The 23,371-nt window shown below is 43.5% G+C and overlaps 1 protein-coding gene across 7 annotated transcripts; it reads left to right on the forward strand.

Moving 5' to 3' along the window:
* The first annotated feature begins 1,250 nt into the window (after positions 1 to 1,250).
* On the forward strand, positions 1,251 to 23,351 carry LOC135090214 (uncharacterized). 7 transcript variants are annotated; one of them, XM_063986706.1, is made up of 29 exons: positions 6,672 to 6,777; positions 7,982 to 8,065; positions 8,498 to 8,581; positions 8,751 to 8,863; positions 9,752 to 9,924; positions 10,453 to 10,613; positions 11,417 to 11,576; positions 11,877 to 12,026; positions 12,322 to 12,394; positions 12,497 to 12,720; positions 13,537 to 13,755; positions 13,939 to 14,082; positions 14,516 to 14,683; positions 15,007 to 15,172; positions 15,886 to 16,001; positions 16,688 to 16,777; positions 17,109 to 17,316; positions 17,734 to 17,923; positions 18,041 to 18,224; positions 18,504 to 18,699; positions 18,843 to 19,069; positions 19,644 to 19,808; positions 20,638 to 20,766; positions 21,079 to 21,221; positions 21,790 to 22,042; positions 22,367 to 22,463; positions 22,638 to 22,745; positions 22,913 to 23,003; positions 23,230 to 23,351. In XM_063986706.1, the coding sequence occupies exons 4-28, from the start codon at positions 8,764 to 8,766 to the stop codon at positions 22,987 to 22,989; spliced, it is 3,921 nt and encodes a 1,306-aa protein (XP_063842776.1). In that variant the 5' UTR covers positions 6,672 to 6,777; positions 7,982 to 8,065; positions 8,498 to 8,581; positions 8,751 to 8,763; the 3' UTR covers positions 22,990 to 23,003; positions 23,230 to 23,351. The 7 variants fall into 7 exon arrangements, with proteins under 7 accessions (XP_063842775.1, XP_063842774.1, XP_063842773.1 ...); XM_063986703.1 differs by lacking the exon at positions 7,982 to 8,065 and having other exon boundaries at positions 6,080 to 6,777; positions 8,498 to 8,585; XM_063986702.1 differs by lacking the exon at positions 7,982 to 8,065 and having other exon boundaries at positions 6,080 to 6,777.
* The last annotated feature ends 20 nt before the right edge of the window (positions 23,352 to 23,371 follow it).

Raw genomic sequence — 23,371 nt, forward strand, 5'->3', positions numbered from 1 at the left:
TTATTCCTGAGACGTGCCAAACCATCTATGATGTACTTAAGGATCCATACCTAAAGGTTCCGATACTACGAACATGGATAGTGTCCGGTACAGCTCTTGGTGCTCGCTTGTGACGTCATCAGCGAGCCTTTCCGCTTTCCATTGTATCTGGTAACAGTTTTGTCCAACGGACACTGTTCGACCGTGTGGACGCACCTTACGTAGGATATCCTCTGATTATTGTCCTATTTATTTCAGGGAATCGCAATGTATAGTTGTAATCTCTCTCTCTCTCTCTCTCTCTCTCTCTCTCTCTCTCTCTCTCTCTCTCTCTCTCTCTCTCTCTCTCTCTCTCTCTCTCTCTCTCTCTCTCTCTCTCTCTCTCTCTCTCAAACAATACCATACAAAAGCTGACTCCCGTACAAGACAAGGCACACACTCAAATTACACCAAATTAGAAGAAATCCTGCATCGCTGGGCTTGCACTAGTTCACCCCTGTTGCAACATACTCGTAACACACCCACGCGTCTCAGTTCGATATTCCAACTCTACCAAAACTAGTCCTGTCTTCTTTTATTTCTCACTCTGTCCAAACGCGTTCACACGCACACACACACACACACACACACACACACACACACACATGAATATAATGTATATTCAGCTTCCCACGTCTGTTCGTTTTAAATGCTCTCACTAATTAGCGCAATGGGTTTTGGTGACTGACCTTTTTTTATAACGTAATTCACCAGCAGCATTCTCCATATATATATATATATATATATATATATATATATATATATATATATATATATATATATATATATATATATATATATATATATATATACCTCATCCTCCCTAGCTTATGGAGTTTACCGTCTTCACATCGATTAATTCCTGAATATGCCCTCTTCTGGGCCAGAGGTCAGGGATATTTTCACCACTTCCAGTGTCCCTTCATCTCTGATTGTAAGTGATGCACCTAAGTTAGATCTGTCACGATTTGTTAGAGAAATCTCGGAATCCAGAAAATAAATATAACAACAACAACAACAATAATGATAATAATAATACTAAAATCACGACTGCCTCCCGACATGTGCCAGTCAAATACTCACTGCTCAGGCGCAAGGAGCTTCGGGACCCGCACAGGCCTTGTTCATTTGGAGTTCATTACAGCGGATCACTTTATGGACACGTCCCCAAGAGGCCTGCACCTAGCTGTGTTGATGTCACCATTCGTTACTCGTCGCTCTGCCAAGTCCATGTCATCGATTTTGTCACTGGTCAGTTTACTTCTGTGATAACAGTGACAGGCATTCTTCCAGGTTTTCACTTCCTCTCTCTGTTGTAAGAAGGCGAGTCTTAGCAGCATCGCCACATCTCGTACAGCTCCTTGGATGATTGATTACCAATGATACCGAAGTAGCTGACGACTGTACGACAGGTGATCTCGCCCATTTTCTTGATTTTGTTAACCTGTTCATTTATGATTTTAAGAGAGAGAGAGAGAGAGAGAGAGAGAGAGAGAGAGAGAGAGAGAGAGAGAGAGAGAGAGAGAGAGAGAGAGAGAGAGAATTATAATATCTTTAAATCAAAGTCAATGTATTTCATCAGATTAGAACTGTGATAAACACAGGATCACGCTCCTGGGTAATGAATTAAATTTACACGTTATAGATTATTTTCATGTATATACAAAACTTCGTTACGTGATATTTACAGACACGCATGATCGGACGTATAAATGCATCAAAATGAAAAACTTTGAACAGAACACCGACAAATTAATGTATTTACAATATAATACGCCCTCTCGACAACCACTGCTCTTTATTGATTATGTACGCAGCAGCTACAGTTGCTTACACGTGTTCCTTAGCAGGAAGGAGCGTCGCCAATTCTTTATAGCTTAAATATATTATACCGAGCGCTTCATGTTTCTAATTATGTAGTATTACAACACACGTTCCTCTTGTCTACCTTGGTAATGCACTAATCCGGGCCTCCCCATGTCGCCCTGCCATCAATCATACCATTCCATACCTAACCTTCGGCCGCCTACTAAGCTGAAGAAACATTACTTGCAAGCCTTAAGTTGAACTGAGACACACACACACACACACACACACACACACACACAACAAAGGTAGAATACTCCACGATGTCCTTACTCTACGCAAAGATTAAAACCTATAAAATCGATCAGTACAGTAAGCAAGTGGGGGGAAGGGGGAGGCCGAAGTGATGTTGCGGTGCTAGGCAACCCCTCGCCCCTCATCCCTCACCCCTCGACTCTGGCGGGCTTGGTTGCCAGATGACTGACTTCATATTTTTTGTTCCCTGAGTGTGCTGCGCCTCCTTGTACTATCATCCTTCAATCTAACATACCGTACCATTCCATAGCAGGTTGTATTATGATAACAGTAAGCTGCCTGTAAATAGGTAGGGAAAGTTAGAGGTGTGTACAACGTGTGGGCGAGGAGGAGCACTATGCAGCGTGGTGGTGGTGGTGGTGGCAACGCCGGAGGGAGGTGGATCGCGTTTACTCGGTACAAAGCGAGGAGTGAGGGACAGGGCAGCACAGTCTCGGTATTACGATGGGACGCGTTGTGAAAGATTTAGACGAACGGGAAGAACCACGGAACACCAGTGTTGATCAGTTGCGAGTTGTGGCGCTGCCCTGTGTGGTTGGTGGGTGCAAACAAGTGTGAGCCGCGGGAGGGAGGAGTGATGGGCAGTAAGCTTGCGGAGCCCCGAGAAATTGGAACCTCGTTAGTACAAACTTCCTTCCAAATAGGCGTATCTGAAAAAGAAAACTTGTGTTGTGATCAGTGTTACACGCAGATAAAGTCTACAATTGCAATTATTGTTTAAACATGATACTTATTACTTCACGTGACAGTGCTGAACTTGGGTATTAGTAACAGCCCGCGTTCAATTCATTATGTCAAATTCTGGAAGCGACTTAACGAAGGGTGATGCTCAGCTGTGTCAGGTGGCCAGGAGCGTGACACAGGTTTATGGTATGCAGAGTAGTGAACATCAGCCCTTTGACGCCAACAGATACGTCTCCCAGCAATCAGATATGGATCGCAGTGCTTACCAGTCTTTCAGCGTGGGGAAGGACACCCACCAGCCCTGTAATGTGGCGAGGAGTGCCCACCAGTTTGAAATGACTCGGAATGCGGCACCTCCTTTCGAAATGACAAGGAGCCACAGTCAGTCCTTCGATGCGCAGAGAGGAATCCAGCCTCAGTACGAGATGGGTCGCAGCGGCGTCCAGAACCAGTACGACATGACCAGAGGAGTCACTCACTCATTTGAGCCGCACAGGAGCGGTAACGCTCCTTACGACATGGCGCGGGGATCCTTGGGCTATGAGATGGGACGAGGCAGTCACCAGTACGAGATGCCGAGGACGCAGCCCTACGAGGTGAGGCCGACGCACCCTCAGCAGATCCCTCAGCTGTACAACTACGATAAGGGTTACCAGGAATGCCCCGAGCCCCAAGACACAGACCCGGCCAAGGGGGACCAATCACAGTCCCTCCCCGACACCCAGCCAGGTATGGATATGCCCTTAGAAATGCCCAAGACAGCGCCACAGCCCACAGTAAGAACAAAACCAGGACAGAAAACGTCAGGACATCCTTTCGATTTTGCCAAGGGTTATGCGGAACAGCTAGAAATGGCTAAAAAAGCAGCTCAGAATGCTATTCAAGCCAAGATTAAAGCGCAAGAAGAGGAGAGAGCGCGGCAAGAAGCCAAGCAGGCAGAGAAAACAATGCAAAAAGAGAAGGAAGCTGAGAATCCTAAAGGCAGCGCGCAGCCCTCAGAGATTCTGAAGCTGTACGCCCAACAGCTGCAGAGGATGAAAAAGGCCCCCAAGCTCGTAGAGGCAGCCAAGCTCAGGCAGCAGGACGGGGCCAGAGAGGGAGGATCAAATGGAGCTAAAAGATATAATGAGCAGTATTTTCACTCTGAACGACCGGTAAAGCAAAAGCCCACGGGCCCCTCCTGTGGAGACGCGAGGGACGAGGAAGAACATGGAGGTGACAATGGTGGACAAATTATAGATGTGGATGAGGGAGACCCACCGCCTTTCGAGATGGCCAAGTACATGGCCCAGCTGTCCAAGACCAAGTGTGCAAGGAGTGGCTGTCAGGAGGGACAGGTCGATGGCGTGACGGAGGGCACTTCAGATATTGTCGCGAGGGAGGAAGGGAAGTCGCATTCCCCAGCAGAGGCAACAAATCACTCAGGCCTTCCGTTTTCATTAGAGCTGATGAAAAACCTCGGCCTGCCGCTCAGAGCAGGTGTGAAGGGCGTTGGGGGCCTTAAGGCCAAGCGGGACCGGCAGGAGCTGACGATCGCTAACAAGGCGAAGCTGATTGAACAGGTGGAGTCCCGCGGCGCCAAGAAAAAAGCTGACATAGCGAGGGAGTGGGGATTACGTCCATCCACACTCTCCACCATCATGAAAAACAAAGAAAAGATCCTGACGCAGTTCAAATCACAGCGCTACGCGGTGGGGCGGCGACGCATGCGTACGGCAGCCTACCCAGACGTGGAGGAGGCGCTGCTCACGTGGTTTCGGTATGCGCGTGCCGCAGGCATCCCCATCACAGGGCCCGTGCTGCAGGGGATGGGTGTGACACTGGCGCAGGAGCTCGGCCATCCAGAGTTTTCCTGCAGCGTGGGGTGGCTGGACCGCTTCAAAGCCCGGCACGGCCTCTGCTTCAACCCCAAGAACAGCCAGGACTCGGGCACATCTGGTACCTTCAATGAGCCACCTGACCGCATCCCCAGCCCGATGGCTCCTGCTCCAAACGAGGCCGTCATGGACTCTGACGGCTCCTCGCAAGCGTTGCTCCCTCCAGCCATGCCCGCCGTGGCTCCTGATGTCACTCAGGCTGAACATTCACCGCCGTCTTGGTTTTCAAATGCGGTGCCAGGCTTAAGCAGCACCGTGGAGGACACTGAGGAGCAGTTGGACAAGTGGTTCCCAGAAAATATGGCCATGGAGGAGTGTGGCCATCAAGAGATTGTGGAGGATGCGGCCAGCGTGTGGCTCAGCAACACTGTTCCGGCCCTGCTGAAGAATAAGAGTCCTAGGGACATCTTCAGCGCAGGCGAGGCGGCGCTTTTCTACAATCTACTGCCTGACAAATCCTTGGCGGTGAAGGGGGAGAACGGTCACAAATGGACGTGGGTGAAGGAAAGGGTCACATTCCTGGTGGCGGTGAACATGGACGGCAGTGAAAAGCTTCCGTTGCTCGTCATCGGCCAAAAACCTGCAGGGGAAAGAAATAATGAAGCAGACTCTGCAGAAGCTTTACCTTTACCTTACGAGAGCAATGACTCAGCGATGATGACCTCTACATTGTTTGAGAGTTGGTTGCGTCAGCTAGATCAGGAGTACCAAGCTGCTAACAGGAAAATAGCCATTATCGTGGAAAATTGTCCTGCACACTCTGATCCGAAGGGCCTGAGCAATGTGCAGCTGGCATTCTTACCCGCGGACACCACGTCCAGGCTGCAGCCCTTGGAGCAGGGTGTGATCCACACACTCAAGAGTATGTACCGCCGTACCATGTTGGAGAGGATGGTTGGTGCCCTCGAGGCGGGCCGCAACTACGAGGTGACGTTGCGCGAGGCCATGGAAGTGCTGCAGCAATCTTGGGAGCAAATCAAGGCGGAGCTGATAGCTGAGTGCTTCAAACAGGCGGGCCTGCTGGCCACGCAGGACTCGGCATACACCTCGGGAATGGGCGGGGAGGACACGTTGGCTCTTATGGAGCGTGCCCGCAGCTTGGGCCTTGATATCCCGAGGGAAGTCACCTTCCAGTCCTACTTGAAGATAGACAGCGAGGTGCAGACCACTGTTGACCAGGAAGGGGAAGCTGAGATGCGAGTTGATGAAGATAGTGAGGAACCCACGCCTCCCGGCGAGGCCCTGCACGCCCTCGCTACGCTCAGGAAGTTCATTGTGGAGCAAGGCGGACCTGCCTCCCTCCTGGACACGCTGGCGGATATGGAGGGCTGGGTCACCAAGCACATCGTCAAGACAGAAGTGTCCATAGCAGAGTGAACGGCAACTTGGAGGTTTCTTTATCTTTTCGGGGCCATGCGTGGCACCGCATGAGATGCGTCCCAGTCACCCTGTGGGCAATGCGCGCCGACATGTGGGAGGCCGCGGCTGAATCCCACACGACCGTCAACTTGATGCTGTGCTGTGTTGCCTGTTTGGTCTGATGAGATGCCGGTTAGAATATAAACTGATGCACAACTCGAATTGCTTGTCCACCATTCAGTACTAGAATACAGATTCCTGTGCAGCGAGCAAGCATTCTGCACCTCGACCCGCAAGCTGTCACTCCTACAAATAACGTTCATGCATGACAAACATATAACTATTGGGCTCGGCATGTCTCGCGGCAAGACAGGATAAGCACTATGTTGTGGTGAGGGACGATCATGCGGCAGTAAACCAGGCGGCGGTGCATGGCTGCTTGCAGAGGTGACCTTTGACCTGCTTGCCACGAACCAGTGTGAGTAGCGCATCCATAAACTCGCCATTAAGCAGGTGAAAGCAAGCTGAACATCGCCTCTCACGGAAGGAACACCAGACCGGTCAAGAGGGAGCCAAAAAACGAGGATAGTGCTTAACTAACCCAGGATTGACACACGGCAGCGGGACGTCATCTGCAAGCTGGAGGAGTGCAGGCGCAAACCTCACGTGATACCGCGGATGCTTCAAGAGTGGAGTGGGTCAAGAAAGACGGGAAGGTGTAAGTTGGTTCCTGTTCTGATTGTTTGTTTACGATAGTTGAGAGATGGTGGCTTAATGCTGAGAGAGAGAGAGAGAGAGAGAGAGAGAGAGAGAGAGAGAGAGAGAGAGAGAGAGAGAGAGAGAGAGGATTATAATTACAGCGAAAGTTTGTTCTTCCTAACTGCGTAATTACGTTTTTTTTTTCGTTTTATTTTATTTTTTTTTATCAATCATTTATTATCTTAAGTAAGATTAAGAACATTTCGCTCGTCACAGCGTCTCATAAAACTGACGGAGTAATGCAGTGCTTTATGTAAGGCAACTCATTTGTCCCCTATATGTATCTACTACTACTATTACTACTACTATTACTTCTACTACTGCTATTACCACCACCACCACCACCACCACTACTACAGCCGCCGTATCGCAGTTTAGTGGTGGTGGTGGTGGTTTGGGGGCGTAGCAGGCAGTGATATGTCATATTTGTGATACCAGACTAGTTTTATCTATTTTGTTGTTTTATTTTGTTTTTATGTAAATGTAACAGGGGCACTAGCCAGAAAGAGAGAGAGAGAGAGAGAGAGAGAGAGAGAGAGAGAGAGAGAGAGAGAGAGAGAGAGAGAGAGAGAGAGAGAGAAAGGCACAATGATGTGCCAATCGCAAAAGGTCAAAAGTGTCATTACGCGTACTGAATGTTATCATGGCGGGTGTCTTCCCTTGTTGACTAACAGTGGTGAGAGTCATGAATCGCTTTGTAAAGATGACTCTTATGTACAACAGTGGTGTGGTAATTTAGGCTTTCTGATACTTGATAAGATTCGGTATAAGGTTTGCTACACAACACGCGTTTCTTTTGTTATTTTGTTGCTGCTTTGTGTTTATTTTTTAATTTTCTCTTACCTTTTTTTTATTTTTTTTTATTTTGAGTTTTCTTCCTTAAATTCTTGCCATGGCTGGTCTCAGAGCGATAGTAACACTCCTCGTGCAGGTATGCTACACTCATAACAATCTGTGGCAGCAAGATAACTCACTCCTTGCAATAATAATATGCCTTTTCTCATAAACAGATATTATTAATTTACTTTTTATTTAGTTACTTATTTGATTGTTTGTTTGATTATTTAGAGAACACGCAAGGAGTTTTATAAGTAATAACTAAGGAAACACTTTCACGTTGTTTACCATCTGAAATATTCACGGTCTACTGTTCTGATCTGTAGTGGCTGCACTGATAAAAATAATCTCCAGTTGAACAGTGCTTGCGTTGAGAGCTGGCTGCCACACTCAGGCCTCTCACCACGATTGTAAGTTAATGAAATTTTTAAGTCAGTGAAGTCAGTAACTATTGATTAATGTAGTACTTCAGTGTTGCATTTGATTTTTGAAAGATTTATTTTTTATGGATTACCTTACTTAATTTGTATACACAGTAACAACAACAACAACAACAACAACAACAACAACAACGATGATGATGATGATGATGATGATGATAATGATAATGATAATAATAATAATAATAATAATAATAATAATAATAATAATAATAATAATAATGGTAATAGTAAAAATAGCGAAATTAGTCAACATTAAATTAATGGAATAGGCTTAACTTGCTACAAAAGAATATGTGAATGATGACGTCAGTAAATCAGTAGCCAATAAGATAAGCAAATAACAACAATCAGGAGACAGTGGGAGTCCCAGCACTAATACACTGCCGCCCGCCTCCTCAGCACCACTCTTGCTCTGTGCACACTGACTTTTGCACCACCAGCTGGGACTGTATTAACAGCCCTGACGGACCTCGATTGCTACAGGTAGGTATGATAACTTTAGCGCTTCTTTCCATATTTTCGGTTCGTCTCAAGCGACAGGTTATAAAGTAGAATAGCAGATAAACACTTGAGTATCTGATAGAAAGGCGATAAACAAACTATGATCACTTTTTTTCCTATAATTATTCTTTTCCATTCTATTTATTTGCAGTAGACAAATAGCTATGGCAAGCAGCAGCAGCAGCAGCAAAAGGGTGGGCGTGGCCGGGCGTAGCGGGAAAGTGACTTCAGTGCAGCTGACGGTCAACAGTGTGGTTCATCAAGGTATTGCATAACCCTTCATCCCTCCTTAGCTAATTCACGTACAGTAGATTGATTAGAGACATTGGAAGCCAGTGTAGTAATGGTGTTTGATGCGTGTCATTATATGTGTCCCTTCCCTAAAGCATTCCAAACTTGTGAACAACCGCCAGCTCTGCCTCATTGGCCCCGTGCACTGCTTCATTGCGTGCCGAGACACATGAAGTGCCGCGTGAGTCCTACTAGTGGACGGGCCTAACGCACCATATTCGTATATTCACCCAGCTACCTACATGAAGTGGAGATATTTATTATAAAAATATTATACTGGGGTACATATTGGAGAGAGAGAGAGAGAGAGAGAGAGAGAGGTTCATAGTTGTGTTCTGTTAACGTGTTGAAGAGGTTCATAAAGTCCTGTCCACTGCTCTCCTGCACGATGGGTGGAAGATGCCACACTATTTATGTGTCAGCCTTAGACAAAATACTAGTTTGCATAATGTATTATAAGATCGCATATCTGGAAATGTCGCAGAAAGGCTGTACAGTGTACAATAAATCTGAGAGGATACAGCGGCGTGCACTCAGTAGGCCACATTACGCGTGTTGTAATGTTATTCATTTCACATCAAGAACAATTGGATAATTTTCTTTTCTCAGATGTTTCTGTGGGAATGATACAATTGTACACATAATAGAGAAACTTTACAATAGGAGACTTGCCATGATTTTGTATATCAGTGTTTGCAGGTACTGATTTAATTGTTCTGTTTGCGCTTGAGGGAGAAAAAAAAAATGTAAGCTGAAATTTCAGTAAGTTTCCCAAGATGTATTTTCTCAGCAGGGTGTGTTGACCATTCGCTGACCATTTCCACCATAATTATTCCTGTTTCTTGAATTTCCCTTTCGCAGTGGGGTCTGAGCTGTCACCACAGATGCACCTGATTGACTACTTGCGAAATGAGTTGCACCTGACGGGTGCTAAGGCTGTGTGTCGAGAGGGAGGCTGTGGTGCCTGCACGGTGGTGGCCACGGCTCCAGACCCTGAGGATCCCGGGAAGTCAAAGACATTCAGTGTCAATGCTGTGAGTCTCCAAGCAGTGGCTCAGGAGTGTGGCACTGATGTTGGGAGCTTGCATTTTGATGTGATGAAAGATTTTCTAAATTATACGTAACAGTGAAATTAGTTAAAAGCACCTATTGGTGCATTTAAAGATCATCTTTCAAGCCTGTCCTTTTTACATATTTATTTAAGCTTGTTTGGGAGACAGGGGAGTAGAGTGGTGGAGGAGGGGATGAACATTATACAAAGCTGACAGAAAGATGAATGATAATTTTTATAATTTTTATGTCTCTTACTTTGAACAGTACTTTCTTCCCTTGGTCATTGTGGCAACAAGCTTTTGACTGACTGACTGCATTTTCATTATGATTATGATTATATTCATTGATTCATCAGTTTGATTTTACATTAATAATTTATTAATGACATCTCAACTGTATTTCTTAATCAGCTTTACGCATTCTGGTTTTGTTGCCAAATGAACAGATCTGAAGTGGAAGTACAAGTTCCAGGAATATGTGATACAGATTTTAACTTCTCTGTCTCTCAGTGCCGGCAGCTGCTGTTTGCATGTGATGGTTGGGAGGTGGAGACAGTGGAGCATCTTGGGGATCGCCACAATGGTTACCATCCCCTCCAGGAGGCACTGGCAAGCTTCTATGGCACTCAGTGTGGTTACTGCTCTACAGGGATGGTCATGACAATGCATGGGTAGGTGTTGAGACAGTATATGTGATCATCATAACCTTGAAAGATTGTTTCCATGTTTCTGTTGTCCTACCATTGTCAGAAGATAGCATCTCATTAAGCATAATTTTTTTTACATGTTACTTCTCTGTGAAGCCTTACATGTTATGAGTAGAAAACTGTCCTCCCCCTTTTTTGAGTTTGTTTTCAACTTGCCAGACACCAACACCTGCTGGGGTACAAGGAAACACTTGAACACAATCACATTTACTTGCAAAAAATCATGGTGTCTCCTTTCCTTGATACCTTAACCCTATCTAGGAAACAAGACAAATCACAAAATGATTGCTGCTTGCCAACACTGATACAAGGTCACAAGATCATCCTCTTGATCCCAGAAAAGCACCACAAAGATACAGAAAACACACTTGACACTTTCTTTTATGGCTGGCTCTTCATTCCACTCTGGTCCCAACACCACGAGTCTTCACTGGTGCAGACCCCCACTGAGAATAATAATCCCAAACCACTACCCAGTGCAGTAGACATCCTGGCTACACATGTACTCGTAGTTTCTGTATTACATGTTCTTTCTGAGGATGGATGTCATTCCTTATCATCTCAGAGCTTTCTAATGACACTCTGCCACCAATATCAAAGTATTTTAACAAGGATTAGCATTGCAGATTTCCATATTTTTATTTTATTTTATTAATTTTTTAACTTTCTTTTGTAGTAATATTCAGTAATATTATTTATACATTCCAGTATGACAGAAAAAGTTTTGTCATGTAAAACACCTTTAGCACAAAAGTTCCCTCTTGCAGGCAGCAGAAGGCCAGGAGCTCCCTGACCATGAGCCAGGTGGAGACTGCTCTGGATGGCAACTTGTGTCGCTGCACCGGCTACCGACCCATCCTGGATGCCTTCAAGGCCTTGGCAGAGGATGCTAGTGAGGACCTTAAGGACAGACTGCCAGACCTAGAGGCATGTGACTAGACCCTTGTTTTCATAATTGCAATATTTACATGAATGGAAAGGAAGCAATCAAGAACAGACTGATTTCTGCAAAGGCATTGCTAGGTCAGACATATGTAGTTAGATAATCATTTGGGTGTAGAGTGCAGTATAGTATCTTCAACAGTCAGAAAACTGTGGGACCAAGCCATGAGAACCACACATGCTAAATACAGGACAGCTGTTGGGATATGAACACAAGTGCAGCAAATGTAAAGGACAGATGTTACTGATTACTTATTACTGTTGTCTGATTTACATTAATTTCAGGACACTCATAAAGAAAAAGGATGCTGCAAGTCCAAGAGCAAGTGTCAGAGGTCATGTGGGGCTAGCTGTGAGAATATTAATGGTGCCAAGAAGAAGGATGTGGGGGGTCTGACTGAAGAGACCCAGTGGTACCAGCCAGCATCCATACAGGTGAGGAACTTCGTAATCTTCACACATTGTAGGAAGACCACAAAGCCTGAAAAGAACAGTACATAGAAGAGGGATGTTTGTGGAGCAAGTTGAAATACCTGTGCATGATAGGGATAAGTGGAGAGTGATTAAAAATGCTGAAATAGGTCAGTGTTGTTGTCCTCATGGAAGGATTCACATACATCACAGACTGGATCAGGTGTGAGGAAGGAGGAGATGAGTGTAGGATGATGATGATGAGAGGTAGGGATACTGTGTAAAACACTGAATAGTACTTGTTTTCCTTCATTTTCAGAGTATTTATGATGTGATAAACAGCATGGCAGAAGGAGAGACTTATCAGCTTGTTGTTGGCAATACAGGAGAAGGTGAGTTTGTCTATTTTGTCTTTACAGCTGTATGAGTATTGTTCATGGTGGGCACAAATAGAGAATAGTGGCTGGCAGATGTGTGACATGTTTGGTTGACAGGAGTGTACAGGAATAGCAGCACACCCAGTGCCTGCATCAGCACGGCAGGTGTGAGGGAGCTTTATGCCATCCAGAAGACAGCCACTTCCCTCATGCTTGGTGGCAGTGTCAGCTTGGGACGAGCCATGGAAGTCTTCAAGGATGTCCAGTTTGCTGAAGGTTTTCATTACTTAGAGAGTCTTGCCAGTCACTGGTCTGTGGTGGCCAACACAGCAACACGAAACGTAAGTGCTGCCTGATGAATTTATGCTCATTGCTGTTAAATTGCTGTTATGGGAAGTGCTCAAAGCTGTCTAGACAATCTGATCTTATCATAATTGATGTACAAACTGTAGAGAAGGTGGAAGAGTGTAAATATTTGGGATTTATGATTGACAATGAATTAAAAGGTAGTGCAAATACCAATATTTTAGTGAATAAATATAATCAAAGACTTCTTTTTGTATGAATTTTGAATAACTTAACCTCTTCTATAAGTCCACTGTAATCAATAATAAGTTTTCTTTAACTACTTGGTATAGCAGACTAACATCCAGGGAAAAGAATAAAGTTAAAAAGATTGTGAGAAAATCAAGAAAATTTGATGCAGAAACAAATTCAACTGACAAGCTGTATCAGAAAGGAACAGTGAAGCAGGTTGATAGAATCATGAAAGAGGCACCCCATCCCCTCCACATCTGCTGTGTGTTCCTTAGATCTGGCAGAAAGTTAGCTCTGCTTATTCAATGCACAGACAGGTATAAGAAATTAATTGTACCGAAAAACATTGCACTCTTCAACCACTTAATAACACAATAGTAATTCTGTGATTAATTACCCTGTATGAACTTGTGATAACTCTTGTGATTGCTTGTGTTTTTAATTTGTTATGTTGCAGTAGAAACTTTTTACAACTTTTTTACATTTTTAGTTAATTATTATGATATGGACCTCTAGCCAAAAAAGAGTTCCAGTTTGTATACATTCCTCTGTTGCAATTTGATAATGAAATTATTTTTCTATCCATCTGTTTATCAATCTATTACCTCCATATCCTACAGGTTGGAAGTATTGCCGGGAATCTGATGCTGAAGCACCAACACCCTGAGTTCCCATCTGACATCTTCTTGACACTGCTGGGTGCTGGTGCATCACTGACTCTTGGTACAGCAGCTGATGCCTCCACTTCAGAAGTGACACTGGAGCAGTTCCTCTCCACCAACATGGCGGGATGCATCATCCTTTCTGTCACGCTGCCACAGCTCTCACTCAACACCCAGGTGAGCCCTCACTCCAGATGCTCAAACATTTTCCTTGCCGTGTTATCACTTTGTAGCCTTTTAGTTATTTATATAAATGTATTGAAGAAAAAATGGAGAGAAATTACAGAAAAAAACTCAAGGGAAATATTGAAGATGCATCATGAAGACTTGATAACACATGATGTATTTATATCTTGACAGATCCACTCATACAAGATCAGTCCCCGTGCAGTCAATGCCCACGCTTATGTCAATGCAGTGTTCAGGTTTGAGGTGAATACCATGGCTGACTTTCAGATCACCAGCAAGCCTCTCATCCTCTATGGCGGCATCGACCCTGACTTTGTGAGTATGTCAGATTGTTGGTCTCATGCTGGTTGTTGATTTCTAGGAATTACAGATGATTTACTCACTTATATTTATGAACTTACAGTGGTAGCTAATGTAATGTTTTGTTTCTTGCTTGGCTGTTGTTATGCAGTACTGTACTTCCTTGTACTTTGTGAATTTTTAATGTCAGGAAATTTTGCTCTGTGTTGCCAAATGTAACAGGAAGGAGTAATGAAAGAAATGCGTGTGGTTCTGGATTGACCAAAGTTTATCTTATTTAACACTTTTCAGATTTTTACTCTTCTTATGTTTAAAAGATTGAACTTGAGAGCCTTTTCTGTTTTTTGTTTTTTTCCAAATCTTTAGGAAGATCTCATGATAAATTCCTTTACATAATTACTGCTATGCACTCTGTGAATCCACTAAGATTGTTGTTACTGCCTCTCAGATCCATGCCAAGCAGACAGAAGAGTTCCTTGCTGGCCGGTCCTTGCTGCAGCCTGGACTGGTGGTGGAGGCAGCGTCTGTGCTGAGTTTGGAGTTGCACCCTGATAGCCAGCCACAGGATGCCTCCCCTCAGTACCGCTCTTCTCTGGCACAGGCTCTTCTCTATAAGGTAACCTGAGGTGTCTGGGATAGTAGCATATTACATCAATATATATTTTCCTTCTACAACAGTTTTTCTTGTCATGAATTTAAGCATTATGAACAGTTTTTATTCACTTAAGTTAAATCCGTGTAATGTACAAGGAAGTTGTATAACAAGCACAAAGCAGAGCTGTCACTAAATTTCAGGTGTCCATTGAACTTTGCTCACAAGAAAATATTTAATAAGAAAAATCCAAAAATCTTGAAAACTTCTTAGGTTATATGCCAGATGCCTTTTTGTCTTTTATGGAAAAAAAATCACTGCCTAACATCTGGCATTTTTGTTGGCAGGCTGTGCTCAGCATCCTTGGTGAGGCAGTGAGTCCCGCGCTGGCAAGTGCTGGGAGCCTCATCACTCGGCCTGTGTCATCCGGCAAGCAGTTCTTTGAGGAAAATGTGGAAATGTTGCCAGTTGGGAAGCCAGTGCCCAAGGTAGAATCTTTGCCACAGGTCTCAGGTGAGTCCAAGGATCTCTTTGCACTGTGTACTTAGAGGGAAATTTTCATATTCATGCTTACACTTGTATGTAAAAGTAATACTATGACATAAAAAAATAAATGTAAAGTAATCCACTCAATGAAAAAAAAAATTCCTAAGAAGCAGATGAATTATACCTGGCACAGAAGAATCCTCCCATGAGCTTGCTCATGGGTTGGTTTCATGAGCTCACTGCAGAATAGAGGCCTCCAGTGGTAGGGAGGAGGGTGGAAGGAAGCCACATACCATGCCACATGTGCTTATGGCATCTACTTGGTTTGTAGGGTTGTAAAGTCACAGCTCTTTAGTGTATGTCCTGTGCTGCTGAAATGTTTCCATCTGGCCAGGGATTCTGATTGGGATTGTGAGCTGAGTGTGTTGAGCAATGCACCACTGGGTCACTGACAATCCAGCACAGTTTTCTGACTCATTTGCTTCTTACTCTGTCAAACTGTATAATTTCAGAAACAGTTTTTCAAGACATCATTCATGGCACATTCCAACTCCTCCTCCTGCACTTGATACACAGTCCACACTTCACATCTATGCAAAACACTCACCACAACAATCACTTCAAACACTCACATTAAAATTATTAAACATGTGAATATATTAAAGAGTGCTGCATATCTGTAGCGAAATTTCTGATTGGTTTTGTTTCACTGATTAGTGAGAATCTTCCTTTTGTTTTAGGAGAGGCACTATTTATGAATGATGCTCCTGCCCTGCCTGGTGAGCTGCATGGAGTCTTCATACAGAGTGGTGTGGGACGGGCTAGCATCAAGGCCATTGACACCTCCAAGGCAGTGGTAAGGGAATAGCAGGGATTACAGTGCTCCTTCACCAGGTTGAGGCAGGCACCATCATGTGTGGCACTGCAGTGTTTGCTTGGTCATAATTAATATGAAGTCTTCTTTCGTTAAAGACAGATGCAGCATCATAACCTGAGTCGGTATATGTATTTCAGCATACATAATGAACCATGTCTTACCAAAATTCCACTCTGAATTGAATATCTAAAAAGAATATAAATACTGTAATGAAGACAGAGCAGGGTTGTCACCTTTTCTTACTCTATTTCATCATCTTTGTTCAGCACCAGTAAAGCTTACAGTTATATAAAAATGCATGAAAAAAAAAAAAAAAAAAACAGGGAAAGGCAAGAAAAGCATATCATGCTTAGAATTAAATTTATAGAATAAAGAAGTTGATGGTTGGGAATGTGTCAGTTTAATGTCCACACCATTGGCACCATCATTTCTGTCCTCCACAGCCAGATGTGCAATAATCTTGAACAGCTTCCTCCTCTCATGTTGCATTAATTCCTGCAGGGTGTGGTGATAAAGTTTGTGTTAGGTACAAACTTTTATTTTTGTAGGCACAGTCTTGGAATTTTTTATCTGACATTGTAGTTGTTTTTATTGGTAAGGTAGTTGGTAGTTGTGTGAACAACTTTGAGGTGCAGATGATCTAGGGATGGTGTGGGTCATTGCAGGAAGCAGAGGGAGTGGTGGCAGTGGTGACAGCTGCAGACATTCCCGGCATCAACAGCTTCATTGCAGCCAATGACGTTCATCCTGAAGAAGTATGTTATTTTTTTATTGAGTTGAGGAACACAGAAAACAATGATAAAAACAAAAAAATAACAAAGAGGATGTCAGAATTATCAGCTTCATATATGAAACACTGAGATAGAACACCCATAATTTTTTTATTTGTAAAGAGGAAAAGCTCTAAAGATTTTTGAGTTAGGTGATTGCTTGTACTATCCAGCATTTTATGTGCATTGCATATTATGAGTTTTTATATTATACTGAGTTACAGACAAATAGGTGAAAGTGCTTTGTGGGCATTATGTCAGTAATGTAAATTTCATAACTTTTTTCTTTACTAATAAGATGAGGTTTTTTGTGTAGGTGTTTGCCTCTGTAGAGGTGAAGTATGCCGGCCAGCCACTGGGCCTGGTGGTGGCCACCAGCCATGATGCTGCCAGGGCAGCTGCCTCCCTGGTTGTGGTGGAGTATGAGAATCAGCAGGTGCCAGTGCTCACCATTCAGCAGGCCCAGGCTGAGGGCTGGGTCTACCCGGCCCAACAGGAACCCCTCACACAGGGAGACATAGAGGGTGAGTGGAGGCAAGAGACCGCCTTGTGTGTGGTGAGTCCACAGCAGTAGTCTAGTGCTTTGTGCTGTTCTTGGGATGGTTGTGTCAGACATGTGCTTCTTTGATAAAGCAACTGTACTAATATATCTGTGATGCCTCATTCTTTCCTCAAACTCTTCATCTTTCCTCATTCAAGTATTCCTTCATTGTGTGATGGTTGTCATCTGTTTTCCTCCTTATCTCATTTTCACTGTTTATCCATTTCACTAGTGGCCTTATAATCCACTCATGTACACTATCCACAAAATGTTCTCAGTAATTATTATCATTATCAAAACTCCCTCCTTTTCCAAGTGTAGTTGTAAAGTTTTAAATGAATAACTAAACAAACCAACATGCAAATAGAAGAGTAACAATATTTATCTTTCATCCCACCAGAGGGTTTTGCAGCCTCCACTCACATCATCACTGGGGAATTTGACCTTGGGGGACAACATCACATGACTCTTGAACCAATCTCAGCACGTGTGGAGCCCACTGAGGATGGCTATGATGTGCTGGGTACCACCATCTGGCCCACTGAATGTCAGGCAACAGTGGCGCAGGTGCTCGGTGTGGACGCCAGCAGGTTAGAGCCAGACCATGATGTGTTACTTCCTTTTTCTTCATATATTTTTTTTATTCTTTCTTGATGTTAACAAAGAGTAAAATTTAACTTTGGCACAATGTCTCTCCATTGCCTCAGTGTGAATGTGTCAGTGCGGCGCATTGGTGGTTCCTTTGGAGGCAAGATTAGTCGGAGTCACGTGGTGTCATCTGCTGCGGCTGTGGCAGCTTGGAAGACCCACCAGCCAGTGAAGGTGTCTCTGGACCTCAAGACCCACATGACACTTGTAGGTGGCCGGGAGCCCTACTACTCCAAGTACAAGGTGTGTGCTGTGAGTGTGAGGTGGCTGCTCAACACTAAAATGTCTTACATATAATATTTGACAAGTGTATCTTTTATATAATGTGCTCTATTAAGCTACATTTTTTAAGTAACTGCAAAACTGCAGCGCTGAAATCTAAACTGTGATGTGTTACGTAATATTGTGTAGAAATGATTCATAATTTTGAAAGGTAGTCACAACATTTATGGGTTCAGTCTCTGGTGATGGCTTGCTAAGCAAGTCTCTAGTGAGTGATTAAACATTTTTTTTTCCCACTAGGTTGGCACAGATGCTGAAGGCAAAGTGCTGGCCATTGAAGAAGAACTGACATGTGACAGTGGGTGTGTAGGGAATGATGTAGCAAGTGGTATTGGGGCTGCCTTCATGAGCAGTGTGTACTACTGCCCCAACTGGCTGGTGCGGGCAATGTACGCCATCACCAACACTGCCTCCAACACCTTCACCAGAGCACCAGGTGTGGGCAGCCCTCTTGCAGGCTATATCTGTGCTGGAATATTTGGCATAGATTCAGCTTTTGCCATTGAAAACAATCATTCTCTATCACTTGTGAAAAATGGATGTAATTGAATGGGAAACTAATATAGTGGTTCGATACAGGCATTGTGGAGAGTCTGGCCACCATGGAGGTCATCATGGACCACATTGCTGCTGTCCTGGGAAAGGATCCCCTGCAAGTGCGGGAAATCAACCTGGCCGATGCTGGAGCACTGCGGCCAGGCTTCACACCAGTGGTGAGGAATGTGTTCAAGGAGGACATCCTGCCACGCCTCAGGGTGACGGCAGACTTTGACAAACGGAGGGCGGAGGTGGCCGTCTATAATAAGGTACATTATGTGTCATAATGAACTTGATCTAAAACAACTTTATGATCACTCTCTATTTTATTAAGTATTCTGTTTCATCTCCACTATGTTTTTATTCCTCCTCCCAAGTGGAAACCATATACACCTTTGCATGGAGTAGTACGTCTCAAATATGTGGGATCTGATTTCACTCACACTACTTTGTTAAACAAGATGGAGTTCCCCCCTTTAAATGGCTGCCTCTCACACTGCTACAGTGGTGCATCTCTTACTATCTTCTGTTATTTATATGGTTACTGCTCATCTTAATTTGATAATCACATGCCTCCTCAAGCAATTTACTATTCAAGACTACATTCATCTTTCTGCTCTCTAAATCATTGTGCATATCATTACTTTACTCTTAGCCTTATTTACTGTAAGTTCTCTTTTTCATCCAGCCTTCCACTCTTCTTCCAGCTCAATATCTCCCTTAAATCAGCCACTAGTGTAGTAGCATGTTAACTATTGTGATCCAGAGACAAATAATGATATAATTGTGACTGTGAAGTTAACTGGCAAGAGTTTGGCTTCATCACATTGTTTATTCCGTCAGGCCAACAGGTGGAGGAAGCGAGGTGTGGCTCTGGTGCCATTTTGCTTCAACATTGGCTTTGATGTTGCCTTTCGTTTTGGTGGACTGGTAAACATCTATTCCCATGATGGCACTGTTGCTATCACTCATGGAGGTGTTGACATGGGCCAGGGCATCAACACAAAGGTGAGAGAGAGAGAGAGAGAGAGAGAGAGAGAGAGAGAGAGAGAGAGAGAGAGAGAGAGAGAGAGAGAGAGAGAGAGAGAGAGAGAGAGAGAGAGAGAGAGAGATAATAGTTTTCTGTAGATTGCATTGAAATCTTCACAATGTAGCTGGCTGGATGGATGAAAAGAAATGCAATGAGATGCTTTGGACATTGAGAGAATGAAGAATGAAGATTATAAAGAAAGTGAATTTGAGGGAAACTGGAAATTTTAACAGGAGAGGAAGACCATTTAGTGGTGAAAGGATGTGGTAAAAGAGCACATGTATGACAGAGTATTTAGCAGAGGCAAATCACTGAAATGAATAAGAGGATTTGGATAGGGAGAGGAGGAAACTCATCTCCTGTGGCCAAGGCAGTGGGAACAAGGTGTCACAGAGATACACTATGTGGCAGTGGCTGAATGTATTGAAACAGTGAAGCAGGTTTTACTATAAATTCTCTGATGTCTTTGTATGCAATAGTCTTGATGGTGTGTAATTTATTGCGAGGTAGGTTTCAAGACACTTATTCTGCAACTTTGAGTGATCTTTCTTGATCTCTCTTTAGGGACTGGCATGCTTAATCGGCCTTTTTACTTTATTTTTAGCACTTTGTTGCCCTTGGCCAGTGCCCCTATCATATAAAAAAGTAATTTAAACCTTACAAGTCAGTAAGTTTAAATATACCTGCTAGAATTACTGATGCTGTACTGTTTCCTTCACTGTGTCAGAATCCATGTAGAGAGTGTTTGGTAACTCTTGAGGGAGGGTTGTGCATTGTAGTGATCTTTGCCATGGTGTGGTGTGACAGGTGAGCCAGATTGCTGCCTACATCTTGGGGGTTCCTCTGGAGACAGTGAGGGTGAAGCCTACCTGCACCACCTCCAATGCTAACTCCTCCCACCAGGGGGCCACCATCTGCTCCGACATTGTGTGCCTGGTGAGTTTGGTCTTCAGGTTTGTTCCTCATTTAAGGCTTGTGAAAAGAATGTATTGTGTCTTAATGTTTGGACATTTTAGACTGTACTATTGAATGACCATCATTGCACTCACCTTAAACACCATCAGGCTGTGTTCAAGTGGCACATTACACCTTTACATCAAATAAAAGATTATATAACTGCATTGATATTTCATTTGCTAAAACTAATAAAATATTTCTTATTTAACTGAGCTTAGCTACTCTGGTCTGTTATGAGCAGAATGAATATTATGGCACTACTTTTAAGTTTAACCTGCATCCACTTAACAGGGAGTGAAGAAAGCTTGTGAGACTCTGGCAGGAAGAATTGCAGAATTCAAAGCCACTCTGCCTGATGTAGGGGCAGGTGTGTCTTGGCCAGAGCTGTTGAAGCTATGTGTATCTGGAGATGTTGATATCAGCGAGAGATTCTGGTAATATAAATACTTTTTTCACTATGATGTGAGCAATAAATGCATGGGTTGATGAACTGTAATCTTCCTTATGATTGTATATCTTTTTTGTTATGTAATCTGTAGGAATATTATGATACAGTGTGGAATATGTATGGTCTGGGTTGGTAATTTTGTTATTTCATTTTTTAATTCATTTATGATAAATTTTGCAACTTATAAATGGAGACAGTTTTTGAGTCTTTGTGATCATTATGTTGTGTTGTTTGTGGTTGTTTTCATAGTGAACCTTTAGATAATTTTGTCAGTATTTCTAAATGTAAGTCAGTTACACCTGAATGGCAGCAATATGATATGCTTGCATTCATTTAGAAGCACAGCAAGGAGAAGAGCCAGATTTTGACTTCACCTCTTATCATTGATCAGATGCAAACTGTCAACTCATTCAATGCCAAGACAAGATGATTCAAAACTAATAATCAAAGTTGATTAACAAGGCCAACACTTCCCTACAACTGTAACTAAAGACATTGTCTGGTGATAACATTCAATAACCCCAATGAATTCAGTAAATCCTTCTCCCCCACAGGACTCAGCAAGGGAAGTATCCGGCAAACTATGATGTGTATGGAGGGGCCTGTGTGGAGGTGGAGCTGGATGTCCTCACTGGCACCTTCCTCATTCATCGTGTGGATGTTATTGAAGACTGTGGGCAAAGCATGAGTCCCCTGGTGGATGTGGGCCAAGTGGAGGGTGGCCTGGTCATGGGTCTGGGGCTACACACCACTGAGGAGATCAAGTTTGACCCCACCACTGGGCAGAAGCTTACAGCAGGAACCTGGGTACTGTGTTGTGCTGCCTTGACCTGCTGCTGTTGATTGGAAGAAACAGTTATTGACTTGCTGTGGATTAGAATGATTAATTGTTCTCAGTCAGTTTGTGATGGAATGTCAGGAGTATATTTACATTTGCATCCTGAAGTTTGATATCCAGAAATATGTTTGAGAGAGTAGAAATGTCAAGGAAGGCATTAAATGTTCAGAATTTAATTTCCATTATCTTTTTATCTTATCATTACTTATAATTCAGTTATCTCACTTAATTCTCACACTACCTTTTACTTCTCCTTATGAACTGCTCCTTTAATCTTGCTGTTGCACCCACAGTCATACAAGCCTCTGAGTGCTCTAGACATCCCAGTGGATCTGAGAGTGACTCTGCTGCCCAACTCGTCCAATGAGAGTGGAGTTCTGCGGGCCAAGGGTGAGTGATTGCCTCAAACCCAGAAATTTTGTTAGATATAGCTGTTCTCTTTGCAAGGATATGAATCTGAATAGTTAATCCATCTTCACCATTTTTAAAGTACTTAATGATAAAAAGTGCTGGTGTCAGAGCAATAAAGGATAGTGTTACATTTCATTGGTGGTGTGTTTGCAGCGGTCGGGGAGCCACCACTGTGCTTGTCGTATGGAGTGGTGATGGCGCTGCGCCAGGCCATCACTGCTGCCCGGAGCCTGGCTGGGGAGTCTGGCTGGTTTGACATCAGTAAGGCTACCAAAAATTTATCCTCGTATTATCCAGCGTTTCTTTCATATCACAAATGATTATTTGATTCTGACTGTCTCATGTGAGAAAACATACATTAATAATAATGTTCTGTGTGCAAATCAGATATGAATGTATATTCAAGTACTACCTGCTACACCCAACAGGTACCCCGCTAACAGTGGAGAAGATACAACAACTGTGTCTTGTTGATTCATCTCAGTTTGTCACAACACAAGAATAAAGGAGCTTAGTTAGGTAAGTACTCTTTCCAAAGCAGCATGAATGTGATGGAGGACTTTTTATGAATACAATGAATGGCAGCTCACTATTCTTCATGAAATTGAATGAATGAACTTAAAAAATGTGCTGCTCTTTGAGCAAATGACCATCCCATGAAGTACCTTCACATAAAAAAAAAAAAAAAAAGTAATTATGTACACTGCAGTTCGCCATTTGTCACTACAGTTCTTTGTTATTGCAGGACTTCCTTTCACCAGCAGTGCACTGCAGCTAAGTGCCAAGAGCTTCCCCTACAAACAAGTATCAGCGTGTAGAGTTTGAGGTGATTTATTGGACACTGATTAATAAAGACTTCAACCTAAATGTCTCTCCTTATGACAGCC

This window comes from Scylla paramamosain, chromosome 34, assembly GCF_035594125.1.
Source record: "Scylla paramamosain isolate STU-SP2022 chromosome 34, ASM3559412v1, whole genome shotgun sequence".
NCBI lineage: Eukaryota > Metazoa > Arthropoda > Malacostraca > Decapoda > Portunidae > Scylla > Scylla paramamosain.

Excerpts from the sequence above, each read along its gene's own strand:
- LOC135090214 (XM_063986705.1), top strand. The coding sequence starts at position 8,764 with ATGGCAAGCAGCAGCAGCAGCAGCAAAAGGGTGGGCGTGGCCGGGCGT. Across the intron at positions 16,778-17,108 it reads ATGACGTTCATCCTGAAGAA|GTGTTTGCCTCTGTAGAGGT; the intron begins GTATGTTATTTT and ends TTTTTTGTGTAG. Across the intron at positions 18,225-18,503 it reads CCTACTACTCCAAGTACAAG|GTTGGCACAGATGCTGAAGG; the intron begins GTGTGTGCTGTG and ends TTTTCCCACTAG.